This window comes from Pristiophorus japonicus, chromosome 10 (assembly GCF_044704955.1).
Source record: "Pristiophorus japonicus isolate sPriJap1 chromosome 10, sPriJap1.hap1, whole genome shotgun sequence".
Classification (NCBI taxonomy): Eukaryota; Metazoa; Chordata; class Chondrichthyes; family Pristiophoridae; genus Pristiophorus; species Pristiophorus japonicus.
This window is the reverse complement of record NC_091986.1, coordinates 184,125,616-184,147,721: the sequence shown is the minus strand read 5'-3', so window position 1 is coordinate 184,147,721 and position 22,106 is coordinate 184,125,616. Positions and strand designations below refer to the sequence as shown.

Below are 22,106 nucleotides of genomic sequence, written 5' to 3'. Positions count from 1 at the left end.
CACAATTTGCTTTCCCACCCACCCATCTTTGTATCATCAGCAAACTTGGCTACATTACACTCGGTCCCTTCATCCAAGTCATCAATATAGATTGTAAATAGTTGAGGACCCAGCACCGATCCCTGCAGCACCCCACTAGTCACTTTGCCAACTGGAAAATGACCCATTTATCCCAACTCTGTTAGCCAATCCTCTATCCATGCTAATATATTATCACCAACCATGTGAGCTTTTATCTTGTGCAGTAACCTTTTATGTGGCACCTTATCGAATGCCTTCTGGAAATCCAAATACACATCCACTGGTTCTCCCTTATCCACCCTACTCGTTACATCCTCCAGCAAATTTGTCAAACATGATTTCCCTTTCATAAAACCATGCCGAGTCTGCTTGATTGAATCATGCTGTTCCAAATGTCCCAGTACGGCTTCCTTAATAATGGCCGCATGAGGGAGTGTTCGAAGATCAGGTCCTCAAATCTGGCACAAAGCTTATGGTCGACATGGCTGTAATGATACCCACCCTCTTGTATGGCTCAGAGACATGGACCATATACAGGAGACACTTCAAATCGCTAGAGAAATACCACCAACAATGTCTCCGCAAGATCCTGCAAATCCCTCGGGAGGACAGATGCACCAACATTAGTGTTCTCGATCAGGCCAACATCCCTAGCATCAAAGCACTGACCACACTCGACCAGCTCCATTGGGCAGGCCACATTGTTCGCATGCCCGACACAAGACTCCCAAAGCAAACGCTCTATTTGGAATTCCTACACGGCAAGTGAGCCCAAGGTGGGCAGAGGAAACATTTCAAGGACACTCTCAAAGCCTCCTTGATAAAGTGCAACATCCCCACCGACACCTGGGAGTCCCTGGCCAAAGACCGCCCCAAGGTGAAGAATATCCGGAGGGCGCTGAGCACCTCGAGTCTCGTCGCCGAGAGCATGCAGAAAACAAGCGCAGACAGCGGAAGGAGCGTGCAGAAAACCAGACACCCCCACCCACCTTTCCTCCAACGACTGTCTGTCCCATCTGTGACAGAGACTGTAATTCCAGTATTGGACTGTTCAGTCACCTGAGATCTCACTTTTGGATTAGAAGTAAATCTTCCTCGATTTCAAGGGACTGCCTATGATGAGTAATGGACTCCAGCATTTTCCCAACGACAGATGTTAGGCTAACTGGACTATAGTTTCCTGCTTTTTGTCTGCCTCCTTTTAAAAAAAAAAATAGGGGCGTTATATTGCGGTTTTCCAATCTGCTGGGACCGCCCCAGAATCCAGGGAATTTTGGTAGATTACAACCAATGCACCCACCATCTCCACAGCCACTCCTCAAGATTCTAGGATGTAACCCATCAGGTCCAGGTGACTTGTCCACCTTTAGTCCCATTATTTTACCTGGTAACACTTCATTAGTGATAGTATTAAGTTCCTCCCTACCTATAGCCCCTTGATTATCCTTGATTTAGGTGTCTTCTACCATTAAACAAATATTTTGTATCAATCTTAATGACTGCCATTTCCCGGTTCTCAATTATTAATTCCCCAGTCTCATCTTCCAGGGGAAGAACATTTACTTTAACCACTCTCATCCTTTTTATGTACCTGTAGAAACTCTTACTAACTTTTTATATTCCGTGCTAGTTTACTTTCATAATCTATCTTCCCTCTCAAATCATTTTTTTTGAGTCATTCTCTGCTGGCTTTTAAAATTTTCCCAATCCTCTAGCCTCCGATAAGATGTTCGCATGCAAAATTAAAGTATGTAGGATTGGGGGTAATATAGTGGCATAGATTGAAAATTGGTTAACTGACAGGAAACAGACAGTAGAAATAAACAGGTCTTTTTCAAGCTGGCAGGCAATGATTAGTAAGAACTCACTTTTAGAGTGGAAGCAAGTCTACCGATGATGGTACCACAGGGATCAGTGCTTAGCCCCAGCCAAAACAAATGTAACACCAAGTTTGCTAATGACACAAAACTAGGTGTGATTGTGAGTTGCGAGGAGGGTACAAAGACGCTGCAAAGCGATTTAGATAGGTTGAGTGAGCAGGCAAACAGATGACAGATGCAGTAAAACATGGATAAATGAGAAGTTATCCACTTTGGTAGGAAAAACATAAAGACAAAGTATTATTTAAATGGTGATAGCTTGGGAAATGTCAATGTACACCAGGCAACAAAAGCAACATTCAGGAAGGCAAATGGTATGTTGGCCTTTATTGCAAGAGGATGTGAGTACATGAGCAAGGATGTCTTACTACAGTTGTAGTGTGTACAGTTTTGGTCTCCTTAAGGATATACTTGCCACAGAGAGAGTGCAACAAAAGTTCATCAGACTGATTCGTGGGATGGCAGGACTGTCGTATGAGGAGAGATTGGGTCGATTTTAGCCTGTATTCACTAGAGTTTAGAAGAATGAGGGTGGGGGGAGAAATCTCATTGAAATGTATAAATGGATGCAGGGAGGATATTTCCACTGGCTGGGAAGTCTAGAACATGGGTTCATAGTCTTAGGATACAGGGTAGGAAATTTAGGATGGAGATGAGCAGAAATTTCTTCACTCACTCAGAGGGTGGTGAACCTGTGGAATTCTCTACCAAAGACAATGGAGACCAAGTCACTTCAATTAGTGTTCACTCCAGCTCAACATCAGGACTGACAAATTAGTAAAAGAAAAATCATTACAATACCCATGACTATTATATAAAAATTGCCCCACCACCACTCTCCTCTGCAATAGCTTGTAACTATATATTGCTTTGTATTGTGAAAACATCCATATTTTGAGATTACAGATGAAATCAAATGTTAGTATTTAAAGAATTAAGAACTTAAATCTGCCTATGATTTTTATTTTGGGGGTGGGGTCACTATTGCAAATATAGTCAGCCATTTAAAAAAGTGATCTTTAATAAAAAAATATTGAAGCAAAGGTTAATTGTCAGTGTTTATCAGCTAGGATCTAGTGGAAAACTATAGCATTACAGATGTTAGTTCATGGTGTATATTTGAGTATATATATGGTTCAATGCAACTGGATATAGATTCAGCTCTCCAGTGGAGATAGAAGCAATACTTTGCACCATTAACACTCATTTAGGGGGGGGGGGGGGGGGGGGGGGGCATAAGGCTATATTTTTCCTAGCACTTATAACCCTACTTTAGTGCATACTAGTAGGGAAACAATTATACAGAAGCTACTTGCACTGTATTTTGACTAAAACAGTACTTTAAAACAAAGTGCATTTAATTAAATGAAGTGTTTTCACATTCATTCAGTGCCCTATTCGCCCTGAACACATAGGCAGTAGACTCTTCTCCCAAATTTTTCAAATCCACCAAGGAGCAAACACAGGGATCATGGTCCTGCAGCATCAATGGCAATTGGAAAGACTCTTGTTGAATGCGTCGAGACCGCCTTACAGGAGTCAGATACTTCACATCTTTGATACCAGAGTTTCTCTTTTCCAGCTGAGCTATATTCTTGGCACTGTAGGAGAGATGATTCAATTGGTTAAAAAGTTGAACAGCATCAAGTTACCAGTTGCAAAGTCAATATGATCTTAAAATAACCTATCCCCTGGTCAGTGCAAATATCACAAAATATAACTAAAAGGATAAATTGCAGGTATTTTGCAGAGTTGAACCCAGTCAAAGACTTAACCTTCCTGCAGAGTAGTCCCTTGAATTATTTCCAAAAGAAAAGATGCAAACTTTACTTCCCATATTGGAGATTTTTTTTTTAATTAAAAAAACTAAAATAAAATTCTTACCTTTGAAAATTAGGTGTTGCCCTCACGTTATACTTAATAGATGATCCTCTATTTTCCATTTTATTTGGTGTACTTATTTGTTTCACAGGAGTCTTCATATTTTCAATTATCTCAGTCTCTTCACTGTCATAGTCACCTTCAACATCATCTTTGTTTTCCACCTTACAGCTCTCTTTCCCATCAGATTCATCCACCACCTGCGCCACAGGAGGGTGCCGCTCTTCTGTTGTGGGCTCCACTTGCTTGGCGGAAAGTTGCTGTTCATCCGCTGAGGGGTCCACTCCATCAGAGAAAACTTGCTGTTCACTAGCCAAGGAATAGTTTTCAGCCTCTCTGGAAACACTGCGTTCATCAGTTGCAGCAATACATGCATCTTGCCCCTCTAGAGGGAGGTCCTGTTTATTATTTATGCAGTACACATTTTCCTCTATAGAAGGCTGCTGTTCATTATCTGCAAGGTCCACACATTGTGGCTCAGAAACTTTCTGTTCAGTTATGATGCACCGTTCCAGTTTTGGATCTTGCTGTGCTCCATCATCTTCAGTTTTGTTTTTTGCTATATAGACAAGTGGTACATTAATTACAAACTTGTAATAATGGGCTGAGATTCTTAAGCTCTGATTTACATTGTTCTGTGAAAGCGCTCTCGCTCTCGCTGAATTAATTACCAGATTCCCCTCAAACAAAAAGTTAACCTAATCATTGCTTCAATTACAACAATGGCTACACAAGTACTTCATTGGCTGTAAAGCACTTTGGGATGTCCTGAGGTTGTGAAAGGCACTATAGAAATGCAAGTCTTTATTACGGAAGAATAAGATGGCTATTAAAATAAGTTGAGACAAACAAAAGTTAAAGCAGACATTCTAGGGAAAAAAAACATTAAAATAATTACTGTAATCAGAATTTCATTCAATTGAGGATTCCCACAGTACTTGAAAAGGACTTTTTGCAAAGATCTACTATACTCCATTAACATTATCATTTTCAAATCAATGCTCAAATCATGAGGGATGATGCAAACCAGGGATTCAAAGGCATCCCTAGAAAAAAGGGAACCATCAAAAAAGTGAAAAACCAAAAATCAGGATGCTGGCACTTAATGGACTTTAAGAAAAATGAGCCAGTCAAAAACTTCCAGGTAAAATAAAGATTCTGCCAATTAATTATGATAGAAATGTATCTTAAAAAAAGGAAAAAAAATATATATTTTTTGCAGATGTATAACCAATCTTTCATGGGGAGGAGATAAACATGATCAGAAGCATTACAGCAGTGTTGTCATAGAATATGCAAAAGTGAAGGAGGAGGGATCCAACACTGCAGACATGATTTGAGAGCCACGGTGACATTTATTTCTGTGGGGACTTATTACAACAACTTACAGCAAATCACTAGTTACTGGTTCCTATGGATGGCTGAGTGGACAAATGTATCTAGTTGTGTTGCCAGGACAGTCAGAGTAGCAATAGTGCTCAGTGCATCCAGGTTGGGGAGGTTAAAAAGACCCACACCCACCAAAAATTCCCCACCTCTGAACCCCATCTCATGGCCCGTGGTGGAAAATGTACATGCACAAAAGTTGGGGAGAAAGAGCACAATTGGCTGACTGGTAGTGCCTCTTGATCTAATTGTCCACCAACACTCACTGCCTGGAATGGATATATAGGCAAGGTACCAACTCACCATCATATAGCTTCTTGGGAGTCTTGGTTTTTTTCAATATATCAGCAAGTGTATTACGCAATTCTTCTACAGGCTGAAAAACAAAAACAAAGAAAACTGAAGTATTACAAGGAGGTAGCAACATGTATTTATATAACACCTTTAATGTAGTAAAATGTCCCAAGGAACTTCACAGGAATATTCAAAGACAAAAATGAGAGCCACAAGAAATTAGGGCAGATGACAAAGTTTGGTCAAAGAGGTAGGTTTTAAGGAGCATCTTAAAAAGGAGGAAAAAGGCAGAGGTTTAGGGAGGGCATTCCAGAATTTAGGACCTAGGCAGCTAAAGGCACAGCCAACAATGGTTGAGCAATTATAATTAGGGATGCTGAAGGAGGGCAGAAATTAAAAAAGGGATTTAAATACAAGGATGAGAATTTTGAAGTCAAGGCATTGCTTAACTGGGAGCCAAATCAGGTCAGCAAGCACAGCGGTGATGGGTGGCAGGACACAGGTAGCAGAGTTTTGGATGACCTCAAGTTTATGTATGGTAGAATGTGGGAAGCCAGCCAGGAATAGTCAAGACTAGTGGTAACAAAGGCATGGATGTCAGTATCAGTGACAAATGAACTTAGGCAAGGGCAGTCTGATAATTTAGAGACTGTGGAGGAGTCAAGAGAAGCAGGGGTGATGTACACTGAATACCCAGCTCTACATATGGAAACTGATGCTGTGTTTTCAGATGATGTTGTATGTAGATGAGAAATAGGAGGCAGCCAAGGATAGATCCTTGGGGGACATCAGAGGCAACAATGCAGGAATGGCAAGAGAAGCCATTGCAGAATATTTTCTGCCTACAATTACATAGATAAGAATGGAACCAGGCAGGTGCAGTCCCACCCACCTGGATGACTGGAGTGACATTGGAGGAGGATGGACTGGTCAACCATGTCAAAGGCTACAGACATGTCAAGAAGGATGAGGGATAGGTTGCCTTTGTCACAGTCATCTGTGACTTTGATGAGAGCTGTTTCAGTATTGTGGCAGGGGAGGAACCGGATGGAGCGATTCAAACATGGAGTTTCCAGGAAAGATGAGCATGGATTTGGGAGGTGACTGCACGTCCAAGGACTTGAGAAGAATGGGAGGTTGGAGATGGGGTGGTAGCTTGCAAGGACGGAGGGGGTCAAGGGTTATTTTTGAGGGGTGATGGCAGATTTGAAGGAGTGGGGAACAGTACCAAAGGAGAGAGAACCATTAACAATGTCAGCCAACATGGGAGCATGATATTGGCTCAGAAGATCAAGATGTAGAATCAGTTTGGGTGGAGGTAAGAAATAAGGGACGTCACTGGTGGGAGTTATGTATTTAACCCTTTGTAATCTTGTAACCTGCATCACACCTGTCCACCAGAGGACCTACCTGTTGGAGTCCCAAGAGATCCCAGCATCCCTTGGGAGTAAGCTATATAAGCAGGCCACCCACAAGGTACCTGCAACTCTGGAACCACAAAGGTAGGCCCTCTGATGACAAAGATTAGTGGGAAAGCAGGTTGTATAGAGGACACAGAGAGGCTGCAAATAGATTTAGATAGGTTAAGCGAATGGGCTAAGGTTTGGCAGATGGAATACAATGTCAGAAAGTGAGGTCATCCACCTTGGGAAAAAAAAAAAACAGTAAAAGGGAATATTATTTGAATGGGGAGAAATTACAACATGCTGAGGTGCAGAGGGACCTGGGGGTGAATGAATCCCAAAAAGTTAGTTTGCAGGTGCAGCAGGTAATCAGGAAGGCGAATGGAATGTTGGCCTTCATTGCGAGAGGGATGGAGTACAAAAGCAGGGAGGTCCTGTTGCAACTGTATAGAGTATTGGTAAGGCCGCACCTGGAGTACTGCGTGCAGTTTTTGTCACCTTACTTAAGGATATACTGACTTTGGAGGGGGTACAGAGACGATTCACTAGGCTGATTCTGGAGATGAGGGGGTTACCTTATGATGATAGATTGAGTAGACTGGGTCTTTACTCGTTGGAGTTCAGAAGGATGAGGGGTGATCTTACAGAAACATTTAAAATCATGAAAGGGATAGACAAGATAGAGGCAGAGAGGTTGTTTCCACTGGTCGGGGAGACTAGAACTAGGGGGCACAGCCTCAAAATACAGGGGAGCCAATTTAAAACCAAGTTGAGAAGGAATTTCTTCTCCCAGAGGGTTGTGAATCTGTGGAATTCTCTGCCCAAGTAAGCAGTTGAGGCTAGCTCATTGAATATATTCAAATCACAGATAGATTTTTAACCAATAAAGGGAATTAAGGGTTACGGGGAGCGGGCAGGTAAGTGGAGCTGAGTCCACGGCCAGATCAGCCATGATCTTATTGAATGGCGGAGCAGGCGAGGGGCTAGATGGCCTATTCCTGTTCCTAATTCTAATGTTCTTATGAGCTAGGGTCACAATTGCTCATTACACACAATACTCAGTCTGGATGAATTACAACAATTGTACATTCCTGTCTGGTGTAAAAATAAAAAAAGGGAAGGTGGCTCAACCGCGGCTATCTAGGGAAATCAGGGATAGTATTAAAGCCAAGGAAGTGGCATACAAATTGGCCAGAAATAGCAGCGAACCTGGGGACTGGGAGAAATTTAGAACTCAGCAGAGGAGGACAAAGGGTTTGATTAGGGCAGGGAAAATGGAGTACGAGAAGAAGCTTGCAGGGAACATTAAGGCAGATTGCAAAAGTTTCGATAGGTATGTAAAGAGAAAAGGTTAATAAAGACAAACGTAGGTCCCCTGCAGTCAGAATCAGGGGAAGTCATAACAGGGAACAAAAATGGCAGACCAATTGAACAAGTACTTTGGTTCGGTATTCACTAAGGAGGACACAAACAACCTTCCGGATATAAAAGGGGTCAGAGGGTCTAGTAAGGAGGAGGAACTGAGGGAAATCTTTATTAGTCGGGAAATTGTGTTGCGGAAATTGATGGGATTGAAGGCCGATAAATCCCCAGGGCCTGATGGACTGCATCCCAGAGTACTTAAGGAGGTGGCCTTGGAAATAGCGGATGCATTGACAGTCATTTTCCAACATTCCATTGACTCTGGATCAGTTCCTATCGAGTGGAGGGTAGCCAATGTAACCCCACTTTTTTTTTTAAAAAAGGGAGAGAGAAAACAGGGAATTATAGACCGGTCAGCCTGACCTCAGTAGTGGGTAAAATGATGGAATCAATTATTAAGGATGTCATAACAGCGCATTTGGAAAATGGTGACATGATAGGTCCAAGTCAGCATGGATTTGTGAAAGGGAAATCATGCTTGACAAATCTTCTGGAATTTTTTGAGGATGTTTCCAGTAAAGTGGACAAAGGAGAACCAGTTGATGTGGTGTATTTGGACTTTCAGAAGGCTTTCGACAAGGTCCCACACAAGAGATTAATGTGCAAAGTTAAAGCACATGGGATTGGGGGTAGTGTGCTGACATGGATTGAGAACTGGTTGTCAGACAGGAAGCAAAGAGTAGGAGTAAATGGGTACTTTTCAGAATGGCAGGCAGTGACTAGTGGGGTACTGCAAGGTTCTGTGCTGGGGCCCCAGCTGTTTACATTGTACATTAATGATTTAGACGAAGAGATTAAATGTAGTATCTCCAAATTTGCGGATGACACCAAGTTGGGTGGCAGTGTGAGCTGCGAGGAGGATGCTATGAGGCTGCAGAGTGACTTGGATAGGTTAGGTGAGTGGGCAAATGCATGGCAGATGAAGTATAATGTGGATAAATGGGAGGTTATCCACTTTGGTGGTAAAAACAGAGGCGCAGACTATTATCTGAATGGTGACAGATTAGGAAAAGGGAAGGTGCAACGAGACCTGGGTGTCATGGTACATCAGTCATTGAAGGTTGGCATGCAGGTACAGCAGGCGGTTAAGAAAGCAAATGGCATGTTGGCCTTCATAGCGAGGGGATGTGAGTACAGGGGCAGGGAGGTGTTGCTACAGTTGTACAGGGCCTTGGTGAGGCCACACCTGGAGTATTGTGTACAGTTTTGGTCTCCTAACTTGAGGAAGGACATTCTTGCCATTGAGGGAGTGCAGCAAAGATTCACCAGATTGATTCCCGGGATGGTGGGACTGACCTATCAAGAAAGACTGGATCAACTGGGCTTGTATTCACTGGAGTTCAGAAGAGTGAGAGGGGACCTCATAGAAACATTTAAAATTCTGACAGGTTTGGACAGGTTGGATGCAGGAAGAATGTTCCCAATGTTGGGGAAGTCCAGAACCAGGGGTCACAGTCTGAGGATAAGGGGTAAGCCATTTAGGACCGAGATGAGGAGAAACTTCTTCACCCAGAGTGGTGAACCTGTGGAATTCTCTACCACAGAAAGTAGTTGAGGCCAATTCACTAAATATATTCAAAAGGGAGTTAGATGAAATCCTTACTACTCAGGGGATCAAGGGGTATGGCGAGAAAGCAGGAAGGGGGTACTAAAGTTTCATGTTCAGCCATGAACTCATTGAATGGCGGTGCAGGCTAGAAGGGCTGAATGGCCTGCTCCTGCACCTATTTTCTATGTTTCTATGACCATTTATTATTAGGAGTATAACAGGAGTGATCTACAGGCCCCCAAAACACTAGCCACACTGTAGGAGAGTTTATCAAGAAATAATGGAGGCTTGATAGAAAGGTGTGGCAATAATCATGAGCGATTTTAATCTTCATATTGATTGCCAATTTGATTTGTTCAAAGGTAGCCTTGAGGAAGAGTTATGAAGGGATTGGACAAGTTAGATGCAGGAAGAATGTTCCCAATGTTGGGGAAGTCCAGAACCAGGGGTCACAGTCTAAGGATAAGGAGTAAGCTATGTAGGACTGAGATGAGGAGAAACGTCTTCACTCAGTTGTTAACCTGTGGAATTCTTTACCACAGAAAGGTGTTGAGGCCAGTTCGTTAGATATATTCAAAAGGGAGTTAGATGTAGCCCTTACGGCTAAAGGGATCAAGGGGTATGGAGAGAAAGCAGGAATGGGAGTACTGAAGTTGCATGATCAGCCATGATCATATTGAATGGTGGTGCAGGCTTGAAGAACCGAATGGCCTACTCCTGCACCTATTTTCTATGTTTCATAGAGTGTATGCAGGATGGTTTCTTGGAGCAATATGTTGTGAAACCAACCAGGGAGCAGACTATTTTAGATCTGTAACGAGCTTGGATTAATTAATGATCTCAGTGAAGGATCCTCTTGGGATGAGTGAGCATAGCATGGTAGAATTTCAAATTCAGTTTGAGGGTAAGAAAGCCTGGTCTCAAACTAGTATCCTGAATTTAATTAAAAGGTAATTACAAAAGGTATGAAGGCAGAGTTGGTTGAAGTGGATTGGGAAAATATATTTGACAGGCAAGACTGTAGAAAAGTAGTGGCAAACATTTAGAGATATTTCATAATTCTCAGTAGATATATTCCAGTGAGAAAGAAAGACTAAGAAGGATGATCTAAGGAAGTAAAGGATGGTATCAAATTGAAAACAAAGGCAAAAACAGTGGAAGACCAGAGGATTGGGAAATTTTTAGAAACCAAAGAGTGACTAAAACAGATAGATGAGAGTAAACTGGCAAGAAACAAGAGCTTCTACAGTATATAAAAAGGAAATAAAGTATATTAAAAAAAAACATTGGTCCCTTAGAGGATGAGACTGGAGAATTAATAATGGGAAACAGGGAAAATGGCAGAGATTGAACAAATATTTTGCATCAGTCTTCACAGTAGAAGACACTAAAAGCATCCCAATAATTGATAATCTAGGGCTATGGGATGGGTGGGGCGGGTGAAGGAAGAAACATAAAACAATCACGATCACTAGTGAAAAAGTACAAGACAAACTACTGGGACTAAAGGTGGACAATTCCCCTGGACCTGATGGCCTGCATCCTAGGATCTTGAGGTGGCTACAGAGATAGTGGATGCATTGGTTGCAATCTACCAAAATGCCCTGGATTCTGGAGAGGTCGCAGCAGACTGAAACTGCAAATGTAACACCCCTATTGAAGAAAGGACAGAGACAGAAAGCAAGAAACTATAGACCAGTTAGTCTGACATCTGGCATGATGAAAATGCTGGAGTCCAATATTAAGGAAGTGGTAGCAGGACATTTGGAAAAGCATAATGCAGTCAAGCAGAGTCAGCATGGTTTTATGAAAAGGGAAATCATGTTTGACAAATTTGCTCAAGTTCTTGGAGGATGTAACGTGCAGGGTGGATAAAGGGGAACCATTTGTCGTTGTGTATTTGGATTTCCAGAAAGTACTTAATAAGGTGCCACATAGAAGATGACTGCACAAAGATAAGAGCTCACAGGGTTGGGGTAATATGAGCGTGGATAGAGGATTGGCTACCAAACAGAAAACAGCCAGTCGAGATAAATGGGTCATTTTCCAGTTGGCAAACTGTAACTAGTGGGGTGCCACAGGGTTCAGTGCTGGAGCCTCAACTATTTCATCATCATAGGTAGTCCCTCGGAATCAAGGAAGGCTTGCTTCCACTCCTGAACTGAGTTCTTTGATAGCTGAACAGTCCAATAAGAGAGCCACAGACCATCACAGGTGGGATAGACATTCGCCGAGGGAAGACTTGAGTGGGACTGTTTTGCAGCATGCTCCTTCCGCTGCCTGTACTTGACCTCTTCACACTCTTGGCGTTGCGATTCAAAGAGCTCAATGCCCTCCCGGATGCACTTTCTCCACCGAGGGCAGTCTTCGGCCAGGGTCTCCCAGGTGTCAGTGGGGAGGTCGCACTTTACCAGGGAGGTTTTGAGGGTGTCCTCGTAACGTTTTCGCTGCCCATCTTTGGCTCGTTTGCAGTGAAGGAGCTCCGCATAGAGCATTTGCTAAGGGAGTCTCGTGTCTGGCATGTGAACCATGTGGCCTGCACAGCAAAGCGGATAGTGTACGGAGGTGAATGATCAGCCATGAACTTATTGAATGGTGGTACAGGCTCGAAGGGCTGAATGGCCTACTCCTGCACCTATTTTCTAGGTTTCTATGTGGGGTCAGTGCTTCAATGCTGGGGATGTTAGCCTGGACGAGGACACTAATGTTGGTGCGCCTGTCCTCCTAGGAGATTTGCAGGATCATGTGGAGACATCGTTGGTGTCTTCTGTATATCGTCCATGCTTCTGGTCCATATAGGAGGGCGGGTATTACTACAGCCCTGTAGACCATGAACTTGGTGGCAACTATTTACAATCTACATTAATGACTTGGATGAAGGGACAGAGTGCAATGTAATCAAATTTGCTGATGATACAAAGGATAGGTGGGAAAGCAAGTTGTGAGGAGGACGCAAAGAATCTACAGAAGGATACAGATAGGCTAAGTGAGTAAGCAAACATTTGGCAGATGGAATATAAATGTGGGAAAATGTGAGGTTATCCACTGCGGTAGGAAAAATAAAAATCGTAAATTTTTAAATGGGGAGAGATTACAAAATGCTGCGGGACAGGACTCTGGAGGTCCTTTTACATGAAACACAAAGTTAGCACACAGGTACAACAAGTAATTAGGAAGGCAAATGGAATGTTAGGCTTTATTGCCAGGGAGATGGAGTATAAAAGTAGGGAAGTCCTGCTATAGCTGTATAGGGCATTGCTAAGACCACACCTGGAGTACTGCGTGCAGTTTTGGTCTCCTTATTTAAGGAAGGATATACAGGTACTTGCATTAGAGGCTGTTCAGAGAAGGTTCACGAGGTTGATTCCCAAGATGAAGGGGTGTCATATGAAGAACAGTTGAGCAAGTTGGGCCTATCTCATTGGAGTTTAGAAGACAGAGGAGATCTTATTGTAACCCAAGATTCTGAGGAGGCTTCCCCCTCATGAGGGAAATCTAGAACTAAGATGTATAGTTTCAGAATAAGGGATCGTCCATTTACATGGGAAATGGGAAGGAATTTTTTCTTAGATGTGGAGGCTGGGTCATTGAATATATTTAAAGGTGGAGATAGTCAGATTTTTGAATAAGGGAGTCAAGGGTTATGGGGAGCAGACGGGGAAGTGGAGTTGAGGCCATGATCAGATCAGCCATGATCTTATTGAATGGCGGAGCAGGCTCAAATGGCCTACTCCTGCTCCTATTTATATTTGGGAGCCAAAAAGGAAGTTGGGTGGTCAGTAGTTTAGTGGGAATAGGGTCAAAGGAACAGGAAGTGTGTCTCACGGACAAGGGGAGTGTGGAGAGGTCATGAGGGGAGGAGATTGGAGAAAAACATGCGAGTACAGGTCTAGTACGCGGGGGGTGGGGGGGAGAAAGAGATGGTAAACCTTGGAGGAAATTTGGCCTGATGGGAAAGAAGGGAAGTGGCAGAGCCAGCTCATTAAGATTGAGACCATCCAGAGACAAAAGTCCATGAGTTCCTCACACTTGGAGGCAAGGGTGGAGGAGACAAGGGAATAGGGGTTCAAGACAGTTAGCAGTAGTGAATTAGAAGCCAGAGGTTATCTCTGCATTCCAGAACGATCCTGAAATAGTGAGCAATTGGCAAACAAGACTAGGACCCGATAGTGCTTTGTGGTCCAGCCAGATCTGGCTGTGAATGGCTAAACCAGTTGCCCGCTGTATCTGTTCAAGTCTGCACCCCTTGGACATATTAGGGACAAAAAACCCAAAGCAATAATGAATAGGAGTGGATCAAACACACCAAAAAGAGAATGACGTGGTTATCTGTCATGCATCAGCAGTTGTGCAAGTACTGCATCAACCTTTGGGACTCTGCTGTAAATGATTCATGAAGACCAACTGAAAAAGTCACATTATAACAATGTGTAAAACCTACAGGGTACAATAAATACCATTTTCATATTACTAGTGATTCAATTATAGGTCATCAGGCAAGCTTTCTTGCCTCAGCAATATCGCTGGCCATACAAAAAGGACAAGAGACCATTAGGCAAATCAATGTCTATTACACTCAATGTCCATTACAGTATAACCCCCCCCTCCCCTCGCAATGGCTTGCATTACTGACTCCTTATTTGAAAGGCGGGGGGGGGGGGGGGAAAGCAATGACATTTTAAAAAAGGCTAGAAAATTGATGCTAACTTCAGAAAAAACTATTACTGCTATTTCAGGTACAATTTAAAAATATGCATTTCACACTTCTGTATTTTAAAATCAAAATAATTTCGCTGACATGAACCCTTGGTGTTAATAATGATGCAACATGAATGGCACAGTTCCACATGCTTTCCCCCTGCATTTTACATTACTCATAATTTTGGCTTCCCATGATTGAATGCATCCAGACCTAATAATTATGGGCAAGTTTCCCATAGTGAGCTCGAGATATTGAGCAGAAAACCTTTTTACAAATGATCTATTGAACTGATCTGGTGCATTTCTTTCAGGAACCTATGGTTGTCAGACCAAGACAACATCTTGTTTTGGATTCTGACAAGTGAATTTAAGCAAATGCAACTGATATCTCTCTTTGGCTTAAAGTTGCCAATTCAGTTCAAAAAAGAAACTGCCAGCCCGACACACAACAGAGCTGTTTTTGTTTGAATGTGGTTTAGCTCTTCCCCTCAAACTACAGCTCTTCGGACATAGCTGAAATACTTGTAAGAGTTTGTGTTCAGCTGAGCACATGATTTTGACTGCAGCTGGTTTAAGATGTGTAATCAAGCTAAAGGGAATTGCAAACAAGCCAAGACGAGACAAAATGCTTTTTTTGTCACAGTACACAACATGATACAGGAATAAGGAGTGAAGTTAATGACAGCAAAAAAAAAACACAACAGGTACTGCTGTACATAAATGGAATACATAAATGTAAGATACATCTGTCATAACTTAGGCCGTTCTCACTTAAGGGATAAACCCAATATGCCACCCAAGCATTTGTAGAGCATCAAATTAAAAAAGTGAAGCAAAATGTTCCATTTCAAATCATGCTTTTCAGAACTAAAACAGAAGACGACAAAAGGTAACCAAAGTCATTAGTACCTGTGCCCCCATCTTAATGGCTTGTTCATAAACAGTCATGACATCGTGGACAGATCCTTTGCGCTGTTCAAGTTGTGCGAGACAGGTCCAGTACCTTGCAAACTTCTTAGCCTTTGGAACACTTTCAATGAAAGTCTGAAGAGTCTGCAAAACATCTTCACTTGGGCAACCCTGAAGAGATTTTAAAAAAATCCAGATCTGAAATATCCACTTATGTGCTCGTTTGTGGATTGATCTACCCAAAAACTATACATGCATCAAATGCATTCCCTTTTCCCTGGAAATTATATTTCAGGAACTTTCTGCAATAGGACTAAACAGCAACCAAACACCCCGAATTACCCTCGATCTTGAAAAATTAAAGGGTTTTTAAGGTCAAAGGGGAAATGGATCCTAGACATTTTAATAACTCCACTCCTTAGTATTGTCCATTGTGATTAATCGGAGACCCAGAACTGTTACTGAAAAGCAATTCAGAGTTCCTCAGAAGTGGCGTGGTGGGGGGGTTGGAAAGAGAGAGAAAATCACTCGTGTACTGGAATGGCATGTTCAGGTATCAATGTGCCCCAGGTGGCTACCACCAAATTATCTCAGTTTACACTTTCCTCAGTAATTTGTTGTCTTCAGAAATGTTGTTCCCATTCTTACAAGCCACCTAATCATTTAGTTTCTGCCCAGAGGTTCTAGATTAAAATGCAGTTTACCTCATTAATCCATTTCAGGCACTCAGAAAGAGTCTGGTTGATTTTGTTCTCAAAATCATTCTGGTTTTCCTCTTCAACAATGGTCGTCCAATGCGATTCTGCCGGTTCTTCAACAACTTTCTTTCTCTGCAAGGGCGCCATTGCTGGTCGTTTTACCAATTTCCCCATTGACGGCATCCATTGTGCCAATTGTGTCCTGAAGTTGAACACAATGATCAAAATATATATAAATGCAGCCATCATAAATCTTTGATACAAGTTTTAACCTGGAGAGATCATTTGACCTCTTAATATTTTTTTTTTTAAAAAGCAATCACTGCATAAACAACATGGTTTGTAACACTTGTTAATATTTCAATTATTTCAAGAAGAAAAATGCTGAAATCTGTAAAGTAACAGTGCCCATTGATAAGTGACCAGTAATTTCAGTTTCAATTTAACATTGGAAAAATCCCAAGAGGTTGGAAAGAGTCACTATGACCATATTTGCAATAGCAACTCTTCATCCAAGCCATCAAAACACAAGTGCCCAGTCTTTTTTCAAAAAAAAAGTAGTGATAGATTCTGGAAACTTTAATACAGGTCTATACTTAATTCAACTTGAGAATTGCCTAAATAAACAAAAGCCTTCACACTTCTAGTCTCAATGCTTCAGGGCATTAGTTATAGAAGTTGGACCAAGATTACCAGATTCTGCACACATAGAATGATCAGTGAAAAAAAAATAACCTTTTTTCTTCCGCAGTCACATGTTTCATGAGTTTATGGTTCCCACCGACTTTTGAAATTGTCCATCCTGGTATTCTTGCAGGAACACCTTTGGAGGTGTTTTGGAATGGTACAGTAGTTTTCTTTGTTTGAGCTGCTACAATTGCAGTGTCACCATCGCCAAGCCGTTTAACATCTATGCTTGTATTTAATACATCAGTTGCAGGTGGTTTCTTGCTATTTGGAATACTGCGACCAGTACCTGTAGTTAAGCTCTTTTGCTTACTATGGGAGACCCCCGTGACAGGTTGCACATTTTCTACTCCTTTTGGTCTAGACTTGTGCAACATTCTTCTAGACTCTTTGCTCTGCATCTCTGCAACAGAGGCACTCATCACCGGATCAGCTTTCTCCCGCTTCACATTTTGCTGAGAACTTGATCTAAAGGACTGGATTTTGGATTCTACAATCTTACCACGAAATGAGCCCAGCACAGGCTTAAATGTAGAATTAGTAGGTTTTAGTTTCTTGCTCTTTTCAGCAATTATTAATTTAGCCCGCTCATTTTTGACCGAGAGAAAGGACTGGCTGAGTGTGATGTTCTGCACTTTTGGTTCACTTTTTCCTTTTTGTTCCACATTCAAATTGTTCTTTTGGTTAAATCGCAGTCTCTCCGATTTGCCGGCTTGTTGGGCAGGTACTTTGGTTTTGTTAGTAGCTACACTGGCATTTCCTTTTGATTCTTGTTCTACTTTTGAATTGTTCTCTTGGGCAGCTGATGGTAGTTTCTTAGGTAGAGTGATTTGCTCAGCAGACATTTTGGTTTCACTAGCAGCTGAATTAGGATTCTTTACAGATGGCTTTTCTCCTTGCTGCAATAAAGTTGATTCAGATCGAGTGGAGGATTGGGATTTGGTTCTATTTTGAATAGGTTTTTTTGACTCCATTTTTTTCCCTTCACATACCTAAAAAGAGAGAAAATATTACCATTTTATTTTAATTTGCATTTTTCCCAGTCCCTCTTCTACATACCCACAGCTGTTCCAGATCCATTCACTGGACAGGACTCTCCCTTGGAAGAAGCACCTCAGGCAATCAGTTTGTGCTTCCCCAGTTGAAGCAGGTGAAAGACAAATACTTAATATCCAATTATTTTGAACTCAACTGAAACATGCCCAAGACATGAATAGCAGTGTTGTAACCCATGATTTTGTTTAATGTATCCAGTTTTTTTTGGACTGAAACATTTTTTTTTAAATGTAAAGTCTAGCTTCCTCAATTCATGTTACCTTTATGGATTGCTACTTTGCTTTGCAAGAAAGCAGGTTTATGAAATAGGACATGAAAATCCTTACATTCATTCTTGTGGCCATTTGATGGAATGCATTTTTTTTTAAAAACTCAACAGTAAAATGAACATGCTCCATCCAGGTTTGAGTTTCCAATACAGAACATTTAGATCATGTTCTGTCGGACTGCCAATAGGTCACTGAAACCTAAAAGTGTTCTGAATACTTTTGCAATCTTCATATCAAGTTCTATTTCCACAAGCAGTAAATAAAGCATAAAGACCAAAACACCATAGATAGATTTCAAATATTTTTTTTAAACTAATATTGCCAACAATGTCAAAAGTTGAAAAATGTGTATGCCAATGCACTAAACAATCTATTGTGGATCCAAGCCCCATTATGCACTTCAGCACATAATCTAGGCCAATACTCCAATTAGGGAGTATTGAAAGTACATAGTTCTAGTGGGCCATTAAACCCCATCTGTTTGCTCAGGCAGATATGAGATCTCCTATAGTGCTATTCAAATAAGCAGGGTATTCTCTCGAGCACTATATAAATGCATGTTCTTGGTCTATCAACGGATATCCAATTATTTTGACCTCAATTGAATCATTCCATGACATGATTCAAAAGAACTGTAACCAGTGTTTTTGCTTAATTTATGCAGTTTCTTTTGGACTGACTTACAGAATGGTTATCTTCTGTGCTGTAACCATTCGGCCAGTTAAGCCTATGCCGACTCTCAGGGGCTTTATTTCATGAATACATCTAGCTTCCAGTTTGTTTCTCAATTCATGTTACATTAAGTTATCAATCTTTACCTTCTAAAAGATACAACATAATTAGTTAAAGGAGGTAATCTACATGTTTGCTTCTAGTACCCACCTTTACTTCCTTCTGCCTTTTAGAAGCCTGATCTTTCTCAAAGTTTGTCTTGTCTTTCAGATAGACCCTTTGGGGAAAAAAAGAGAGATCAGTATAATCAGAAAGGCATCTGTAGACACAACTCATCCCCTTTAAAATAAATCTATATTAGTTATATTAGTATGCAAAAACACAAGGAGAAATTGATTTATTTTTATATAGAAGTTAGTCACTGTTATCACATTACAATGACAACACATCAAACTACAACTTCAAATGAAGGGAGGGAGAAGTTAGAAAATTGCCAGTTACTGAAAACTGGTGTTCAGTCAATGTGAACCATGTGATTTCAGTATTATGTCAGTGGGCCACATCTTTACTTGAGGCAACTACTCATGTTGAGGATAATCACGTCATGTTGGACCAACCAGCCTGTTTCCATGTAGTAATTTCTAACCCATCCCTTTAAACCCAACGTCTCCACCATTTCTTCCAATAAAGCACACCCACTCTGAAGAGGATATAAAAAGTAGCAACTCCATTAAAAGCAAAAGCTACTGAATACAGCAATTGAAAATGGTCGTTTATCCAAACAAACAAAAAGGAGGAAAATTGTAAATGCTGGAACTCAAAAAAAGCAAAAATGCTAGAAATACACAGGTCAGTCAGCATCCATAAAGAGAAAGGGCAGATAATGATGTCTCAGATGTATATGCTTAATCAGAATTTAGAACCAAAAAGACAGGTTGGAAAAAAGATGGGAGAAGATTGAAAGGGCTGAGGAAAAGTCCATAACAAAAGCACAAAAATGGGAGGAGGCGAATTGCAAGTCATCGCCCCTTGAAATGTATAACCGCTTTGTAACGAGGAGCGTGACTGCGACTTCACCGACAGCTCGCCCATAAATAAGCTCATCACCTGCTCTCCAGACGGCTCCTTGCTTGGACTGCCACACTGTTGGCGTGTTTCCTTCTCAGCAAATAGTCTTCTAATTTCTGGCGCCTTTGGTCTACGTGAAACAAAAAGAGAGAGAAAAAAAGGAAGCAGTCGGGCCATCAGTAAAATACATTTTAGAATGGATTAGAAACGTCAACACCAGTGGGAAAACTATCGCAAGTCCATTCCAACCTCGGACCCTCCCTCATTCAGGCACCAGGGCAGCTTGTCACCAACCCGCCGCCCCACGAACCCGAGTACATTCCCCTTTCTCCCCCTACTACCTTGATAAGACGATAATTGCACAGGCTTCCCCACGGTCTGAGTGCGGGCAGCTGTTGCCATGTCGCCGATCAGACAGGTTCGCTGCTCTACCCAGTGGCTCACCGTTTGTCCGTTTGGTTTTCGTTCCCTGCAGCTGATTGGCCGCGCCGCCCGCTGTACTCGCTCAAACTGACCAATCGGGTCGCAGCGCGACCTTGCCGCATCATCAAGACTGGCGTTGGTTGGGTTGGTGAGCATGCGCAGATCGCCGGCACGTGGGGCTGGGCGACGGGTGGATGGAAAGAAAACAATGCGGCTGATCGTGCGCAGGCGCGTGGAATCGCTTTGAATGGGTGAAAATGCAGGCGCGCGTGTAAGCAGCAACACAGTGGGTAGCTTTGGGAGTCTCATGCCTGGCATGCGAATTATTCGGCCTGCCCAACGGAGCTGATCAAGTGTGCCACGAGACTCCCAAAGCAAGCGCTCTACTCGGAACTCGTCCACGGCAAACGAGCCAAAGGTGGGCAGCGGAAAAACGTTACAAGGACACCCTCAAAGCCTCCCTGATAAATTGTGACATCCCCACTGACAGCTGGGAGTCCCTGGCCAAAGACCGGCCTAAGGGAAGGAAGTGCATCCGGGAGGGCACTGAGCACCTCGAGTCTCGTCGTCAAGAGCATTCAGAAATCAAGCGCAGGCAGCGGCAAGAGCGTGCGGCAAACCAGACTCCCTGCCCACCCTTTCCTATAACCACTGTCTGTCCCACCTGTGACAGAGACTGTGGTTCTCGTATTGGACATGCTAAGAGTGGATTCTGAGGGACTGCCTATAATGATGAGTGGGTAGCACTCGCACCTCAGAAGGTTGTGGGTTCAAGTCCCACTCCAGACCCTTGAGCACCTAGGCTCACACTCCAGGACAGTGCTGAGGAAGTGCTGCACTGTCAGAGGAGCCGTCTTTCGGATGAGATCTTAAACCAAGGCTCTATCTGCTCTCTCAGGTGGACGTAAAAGATCCCATGGCACTATTTTTTGCAGAAGAGCAGGGCAGTTATCCCTGGTGTTCTGACCAATATTTATCCCTCAATCAACATCACCAAAATAGATGATCTGGTCATTATCACATTGCTATTTGTGGGAGCTTGCTGTGCACAAATTGGCTGCCGCGTTTCCCACATTACAACAGTGACTACACTCCAAAAGTACTTCATTGGCTGTAAAGTGGCGGTCGTGAAAGACGCTATATAAATGAAAGTCTTTCTCCCTTGGTTCTTCCAATGTGTATCCTCAGTCTCCATCCCTATCTATCCATAGTAAAAGTTCCACGGATCCATTCATCCCTTTACTGGCTGCTCCTCTAACCGTGCCACTTCCATTCATCACGGTGCAGCTGCTCCCAGCTCTGCAGAAAATGCTGGTCCCCACATCCACCCCATTCCCCAGTCTCCCTCGCTTCCCCCCACGCTCAAATCCAGAGCCTCAGTCTCCCACTTCCCCCCCCGCCTGAGCCCTCAATCACCCCAGTCCCTCTCTCACCATTCCCTGACCTCCATTTCCAGTCTCCCTTGCTCCCCATGACCCTCTTCCACATTCAGCTACAACAACTTGCATATATATCGCAGCTTTAATGTAGGGAAAAGTTCCAAAGAGCTTAAAAAGACAAACGTTGACACTGAGCCAAAGAAGGAGATATTAGGATAGGTGACTAAAAGCTTGGTGAAAGAGGTAAGTTTTAAGGAGAGTCTTAAAAGAAGAAAGCAAGCCGGAGAGGTGTTGGGAGGGAATTCCAGAGCTTAGAGCCTAAAAGGGTGAAGGCACAGCTGCCAATGGTGGGGTGAAGGGAGTGGGAGAGTACGAGGCCAGAGTTGAAATAACCTAGAGTTCTTGGGA

The 22,106-nt window shown here is 42.6% G+C and overlaps 1 protein-coding gene across 1 annotated transcript; it reads right to left on the bottom strand.

Annotated features, from left to right (window-relative positions):
- Positions 1 to 3,134: 3,134 nt before the first annotated feature.
- LOC139274866 (cytoskeleton-associated protein 2-like) lies at positions 3,135 to 20,340 on the bottom strand. The gene is made up of 9 exons (XM_070891573.1): positions 20,238 to 20,340; positions 19,936 to 20,026; positions 19,039 to 19,105; positions 16,880 to 17,823; positions 16,151 to 16,346; positions 15,447 to 15,617; positions 5,472 to 5,544; positions 3,786 to 4,341; positions 3,135 to 3,502 (listed from the first exon to the last, which is right to left on the bottom strand). Exons 1-9 carry the CDS (start codon positions 20,296 to 20,298, stop codon positions 3,259 to 3,261), a joined length of 2,403 nt encoding a protein of 800 aa, XP_070747674.1. The 5' UTR covers positions 20,299 to 20,340; the 3' UTR covers positions 3,135 to 3,258.
- Between the last annotated feature and the right edge of the window lie 1,766 nt (positions 20,341 to 22,106).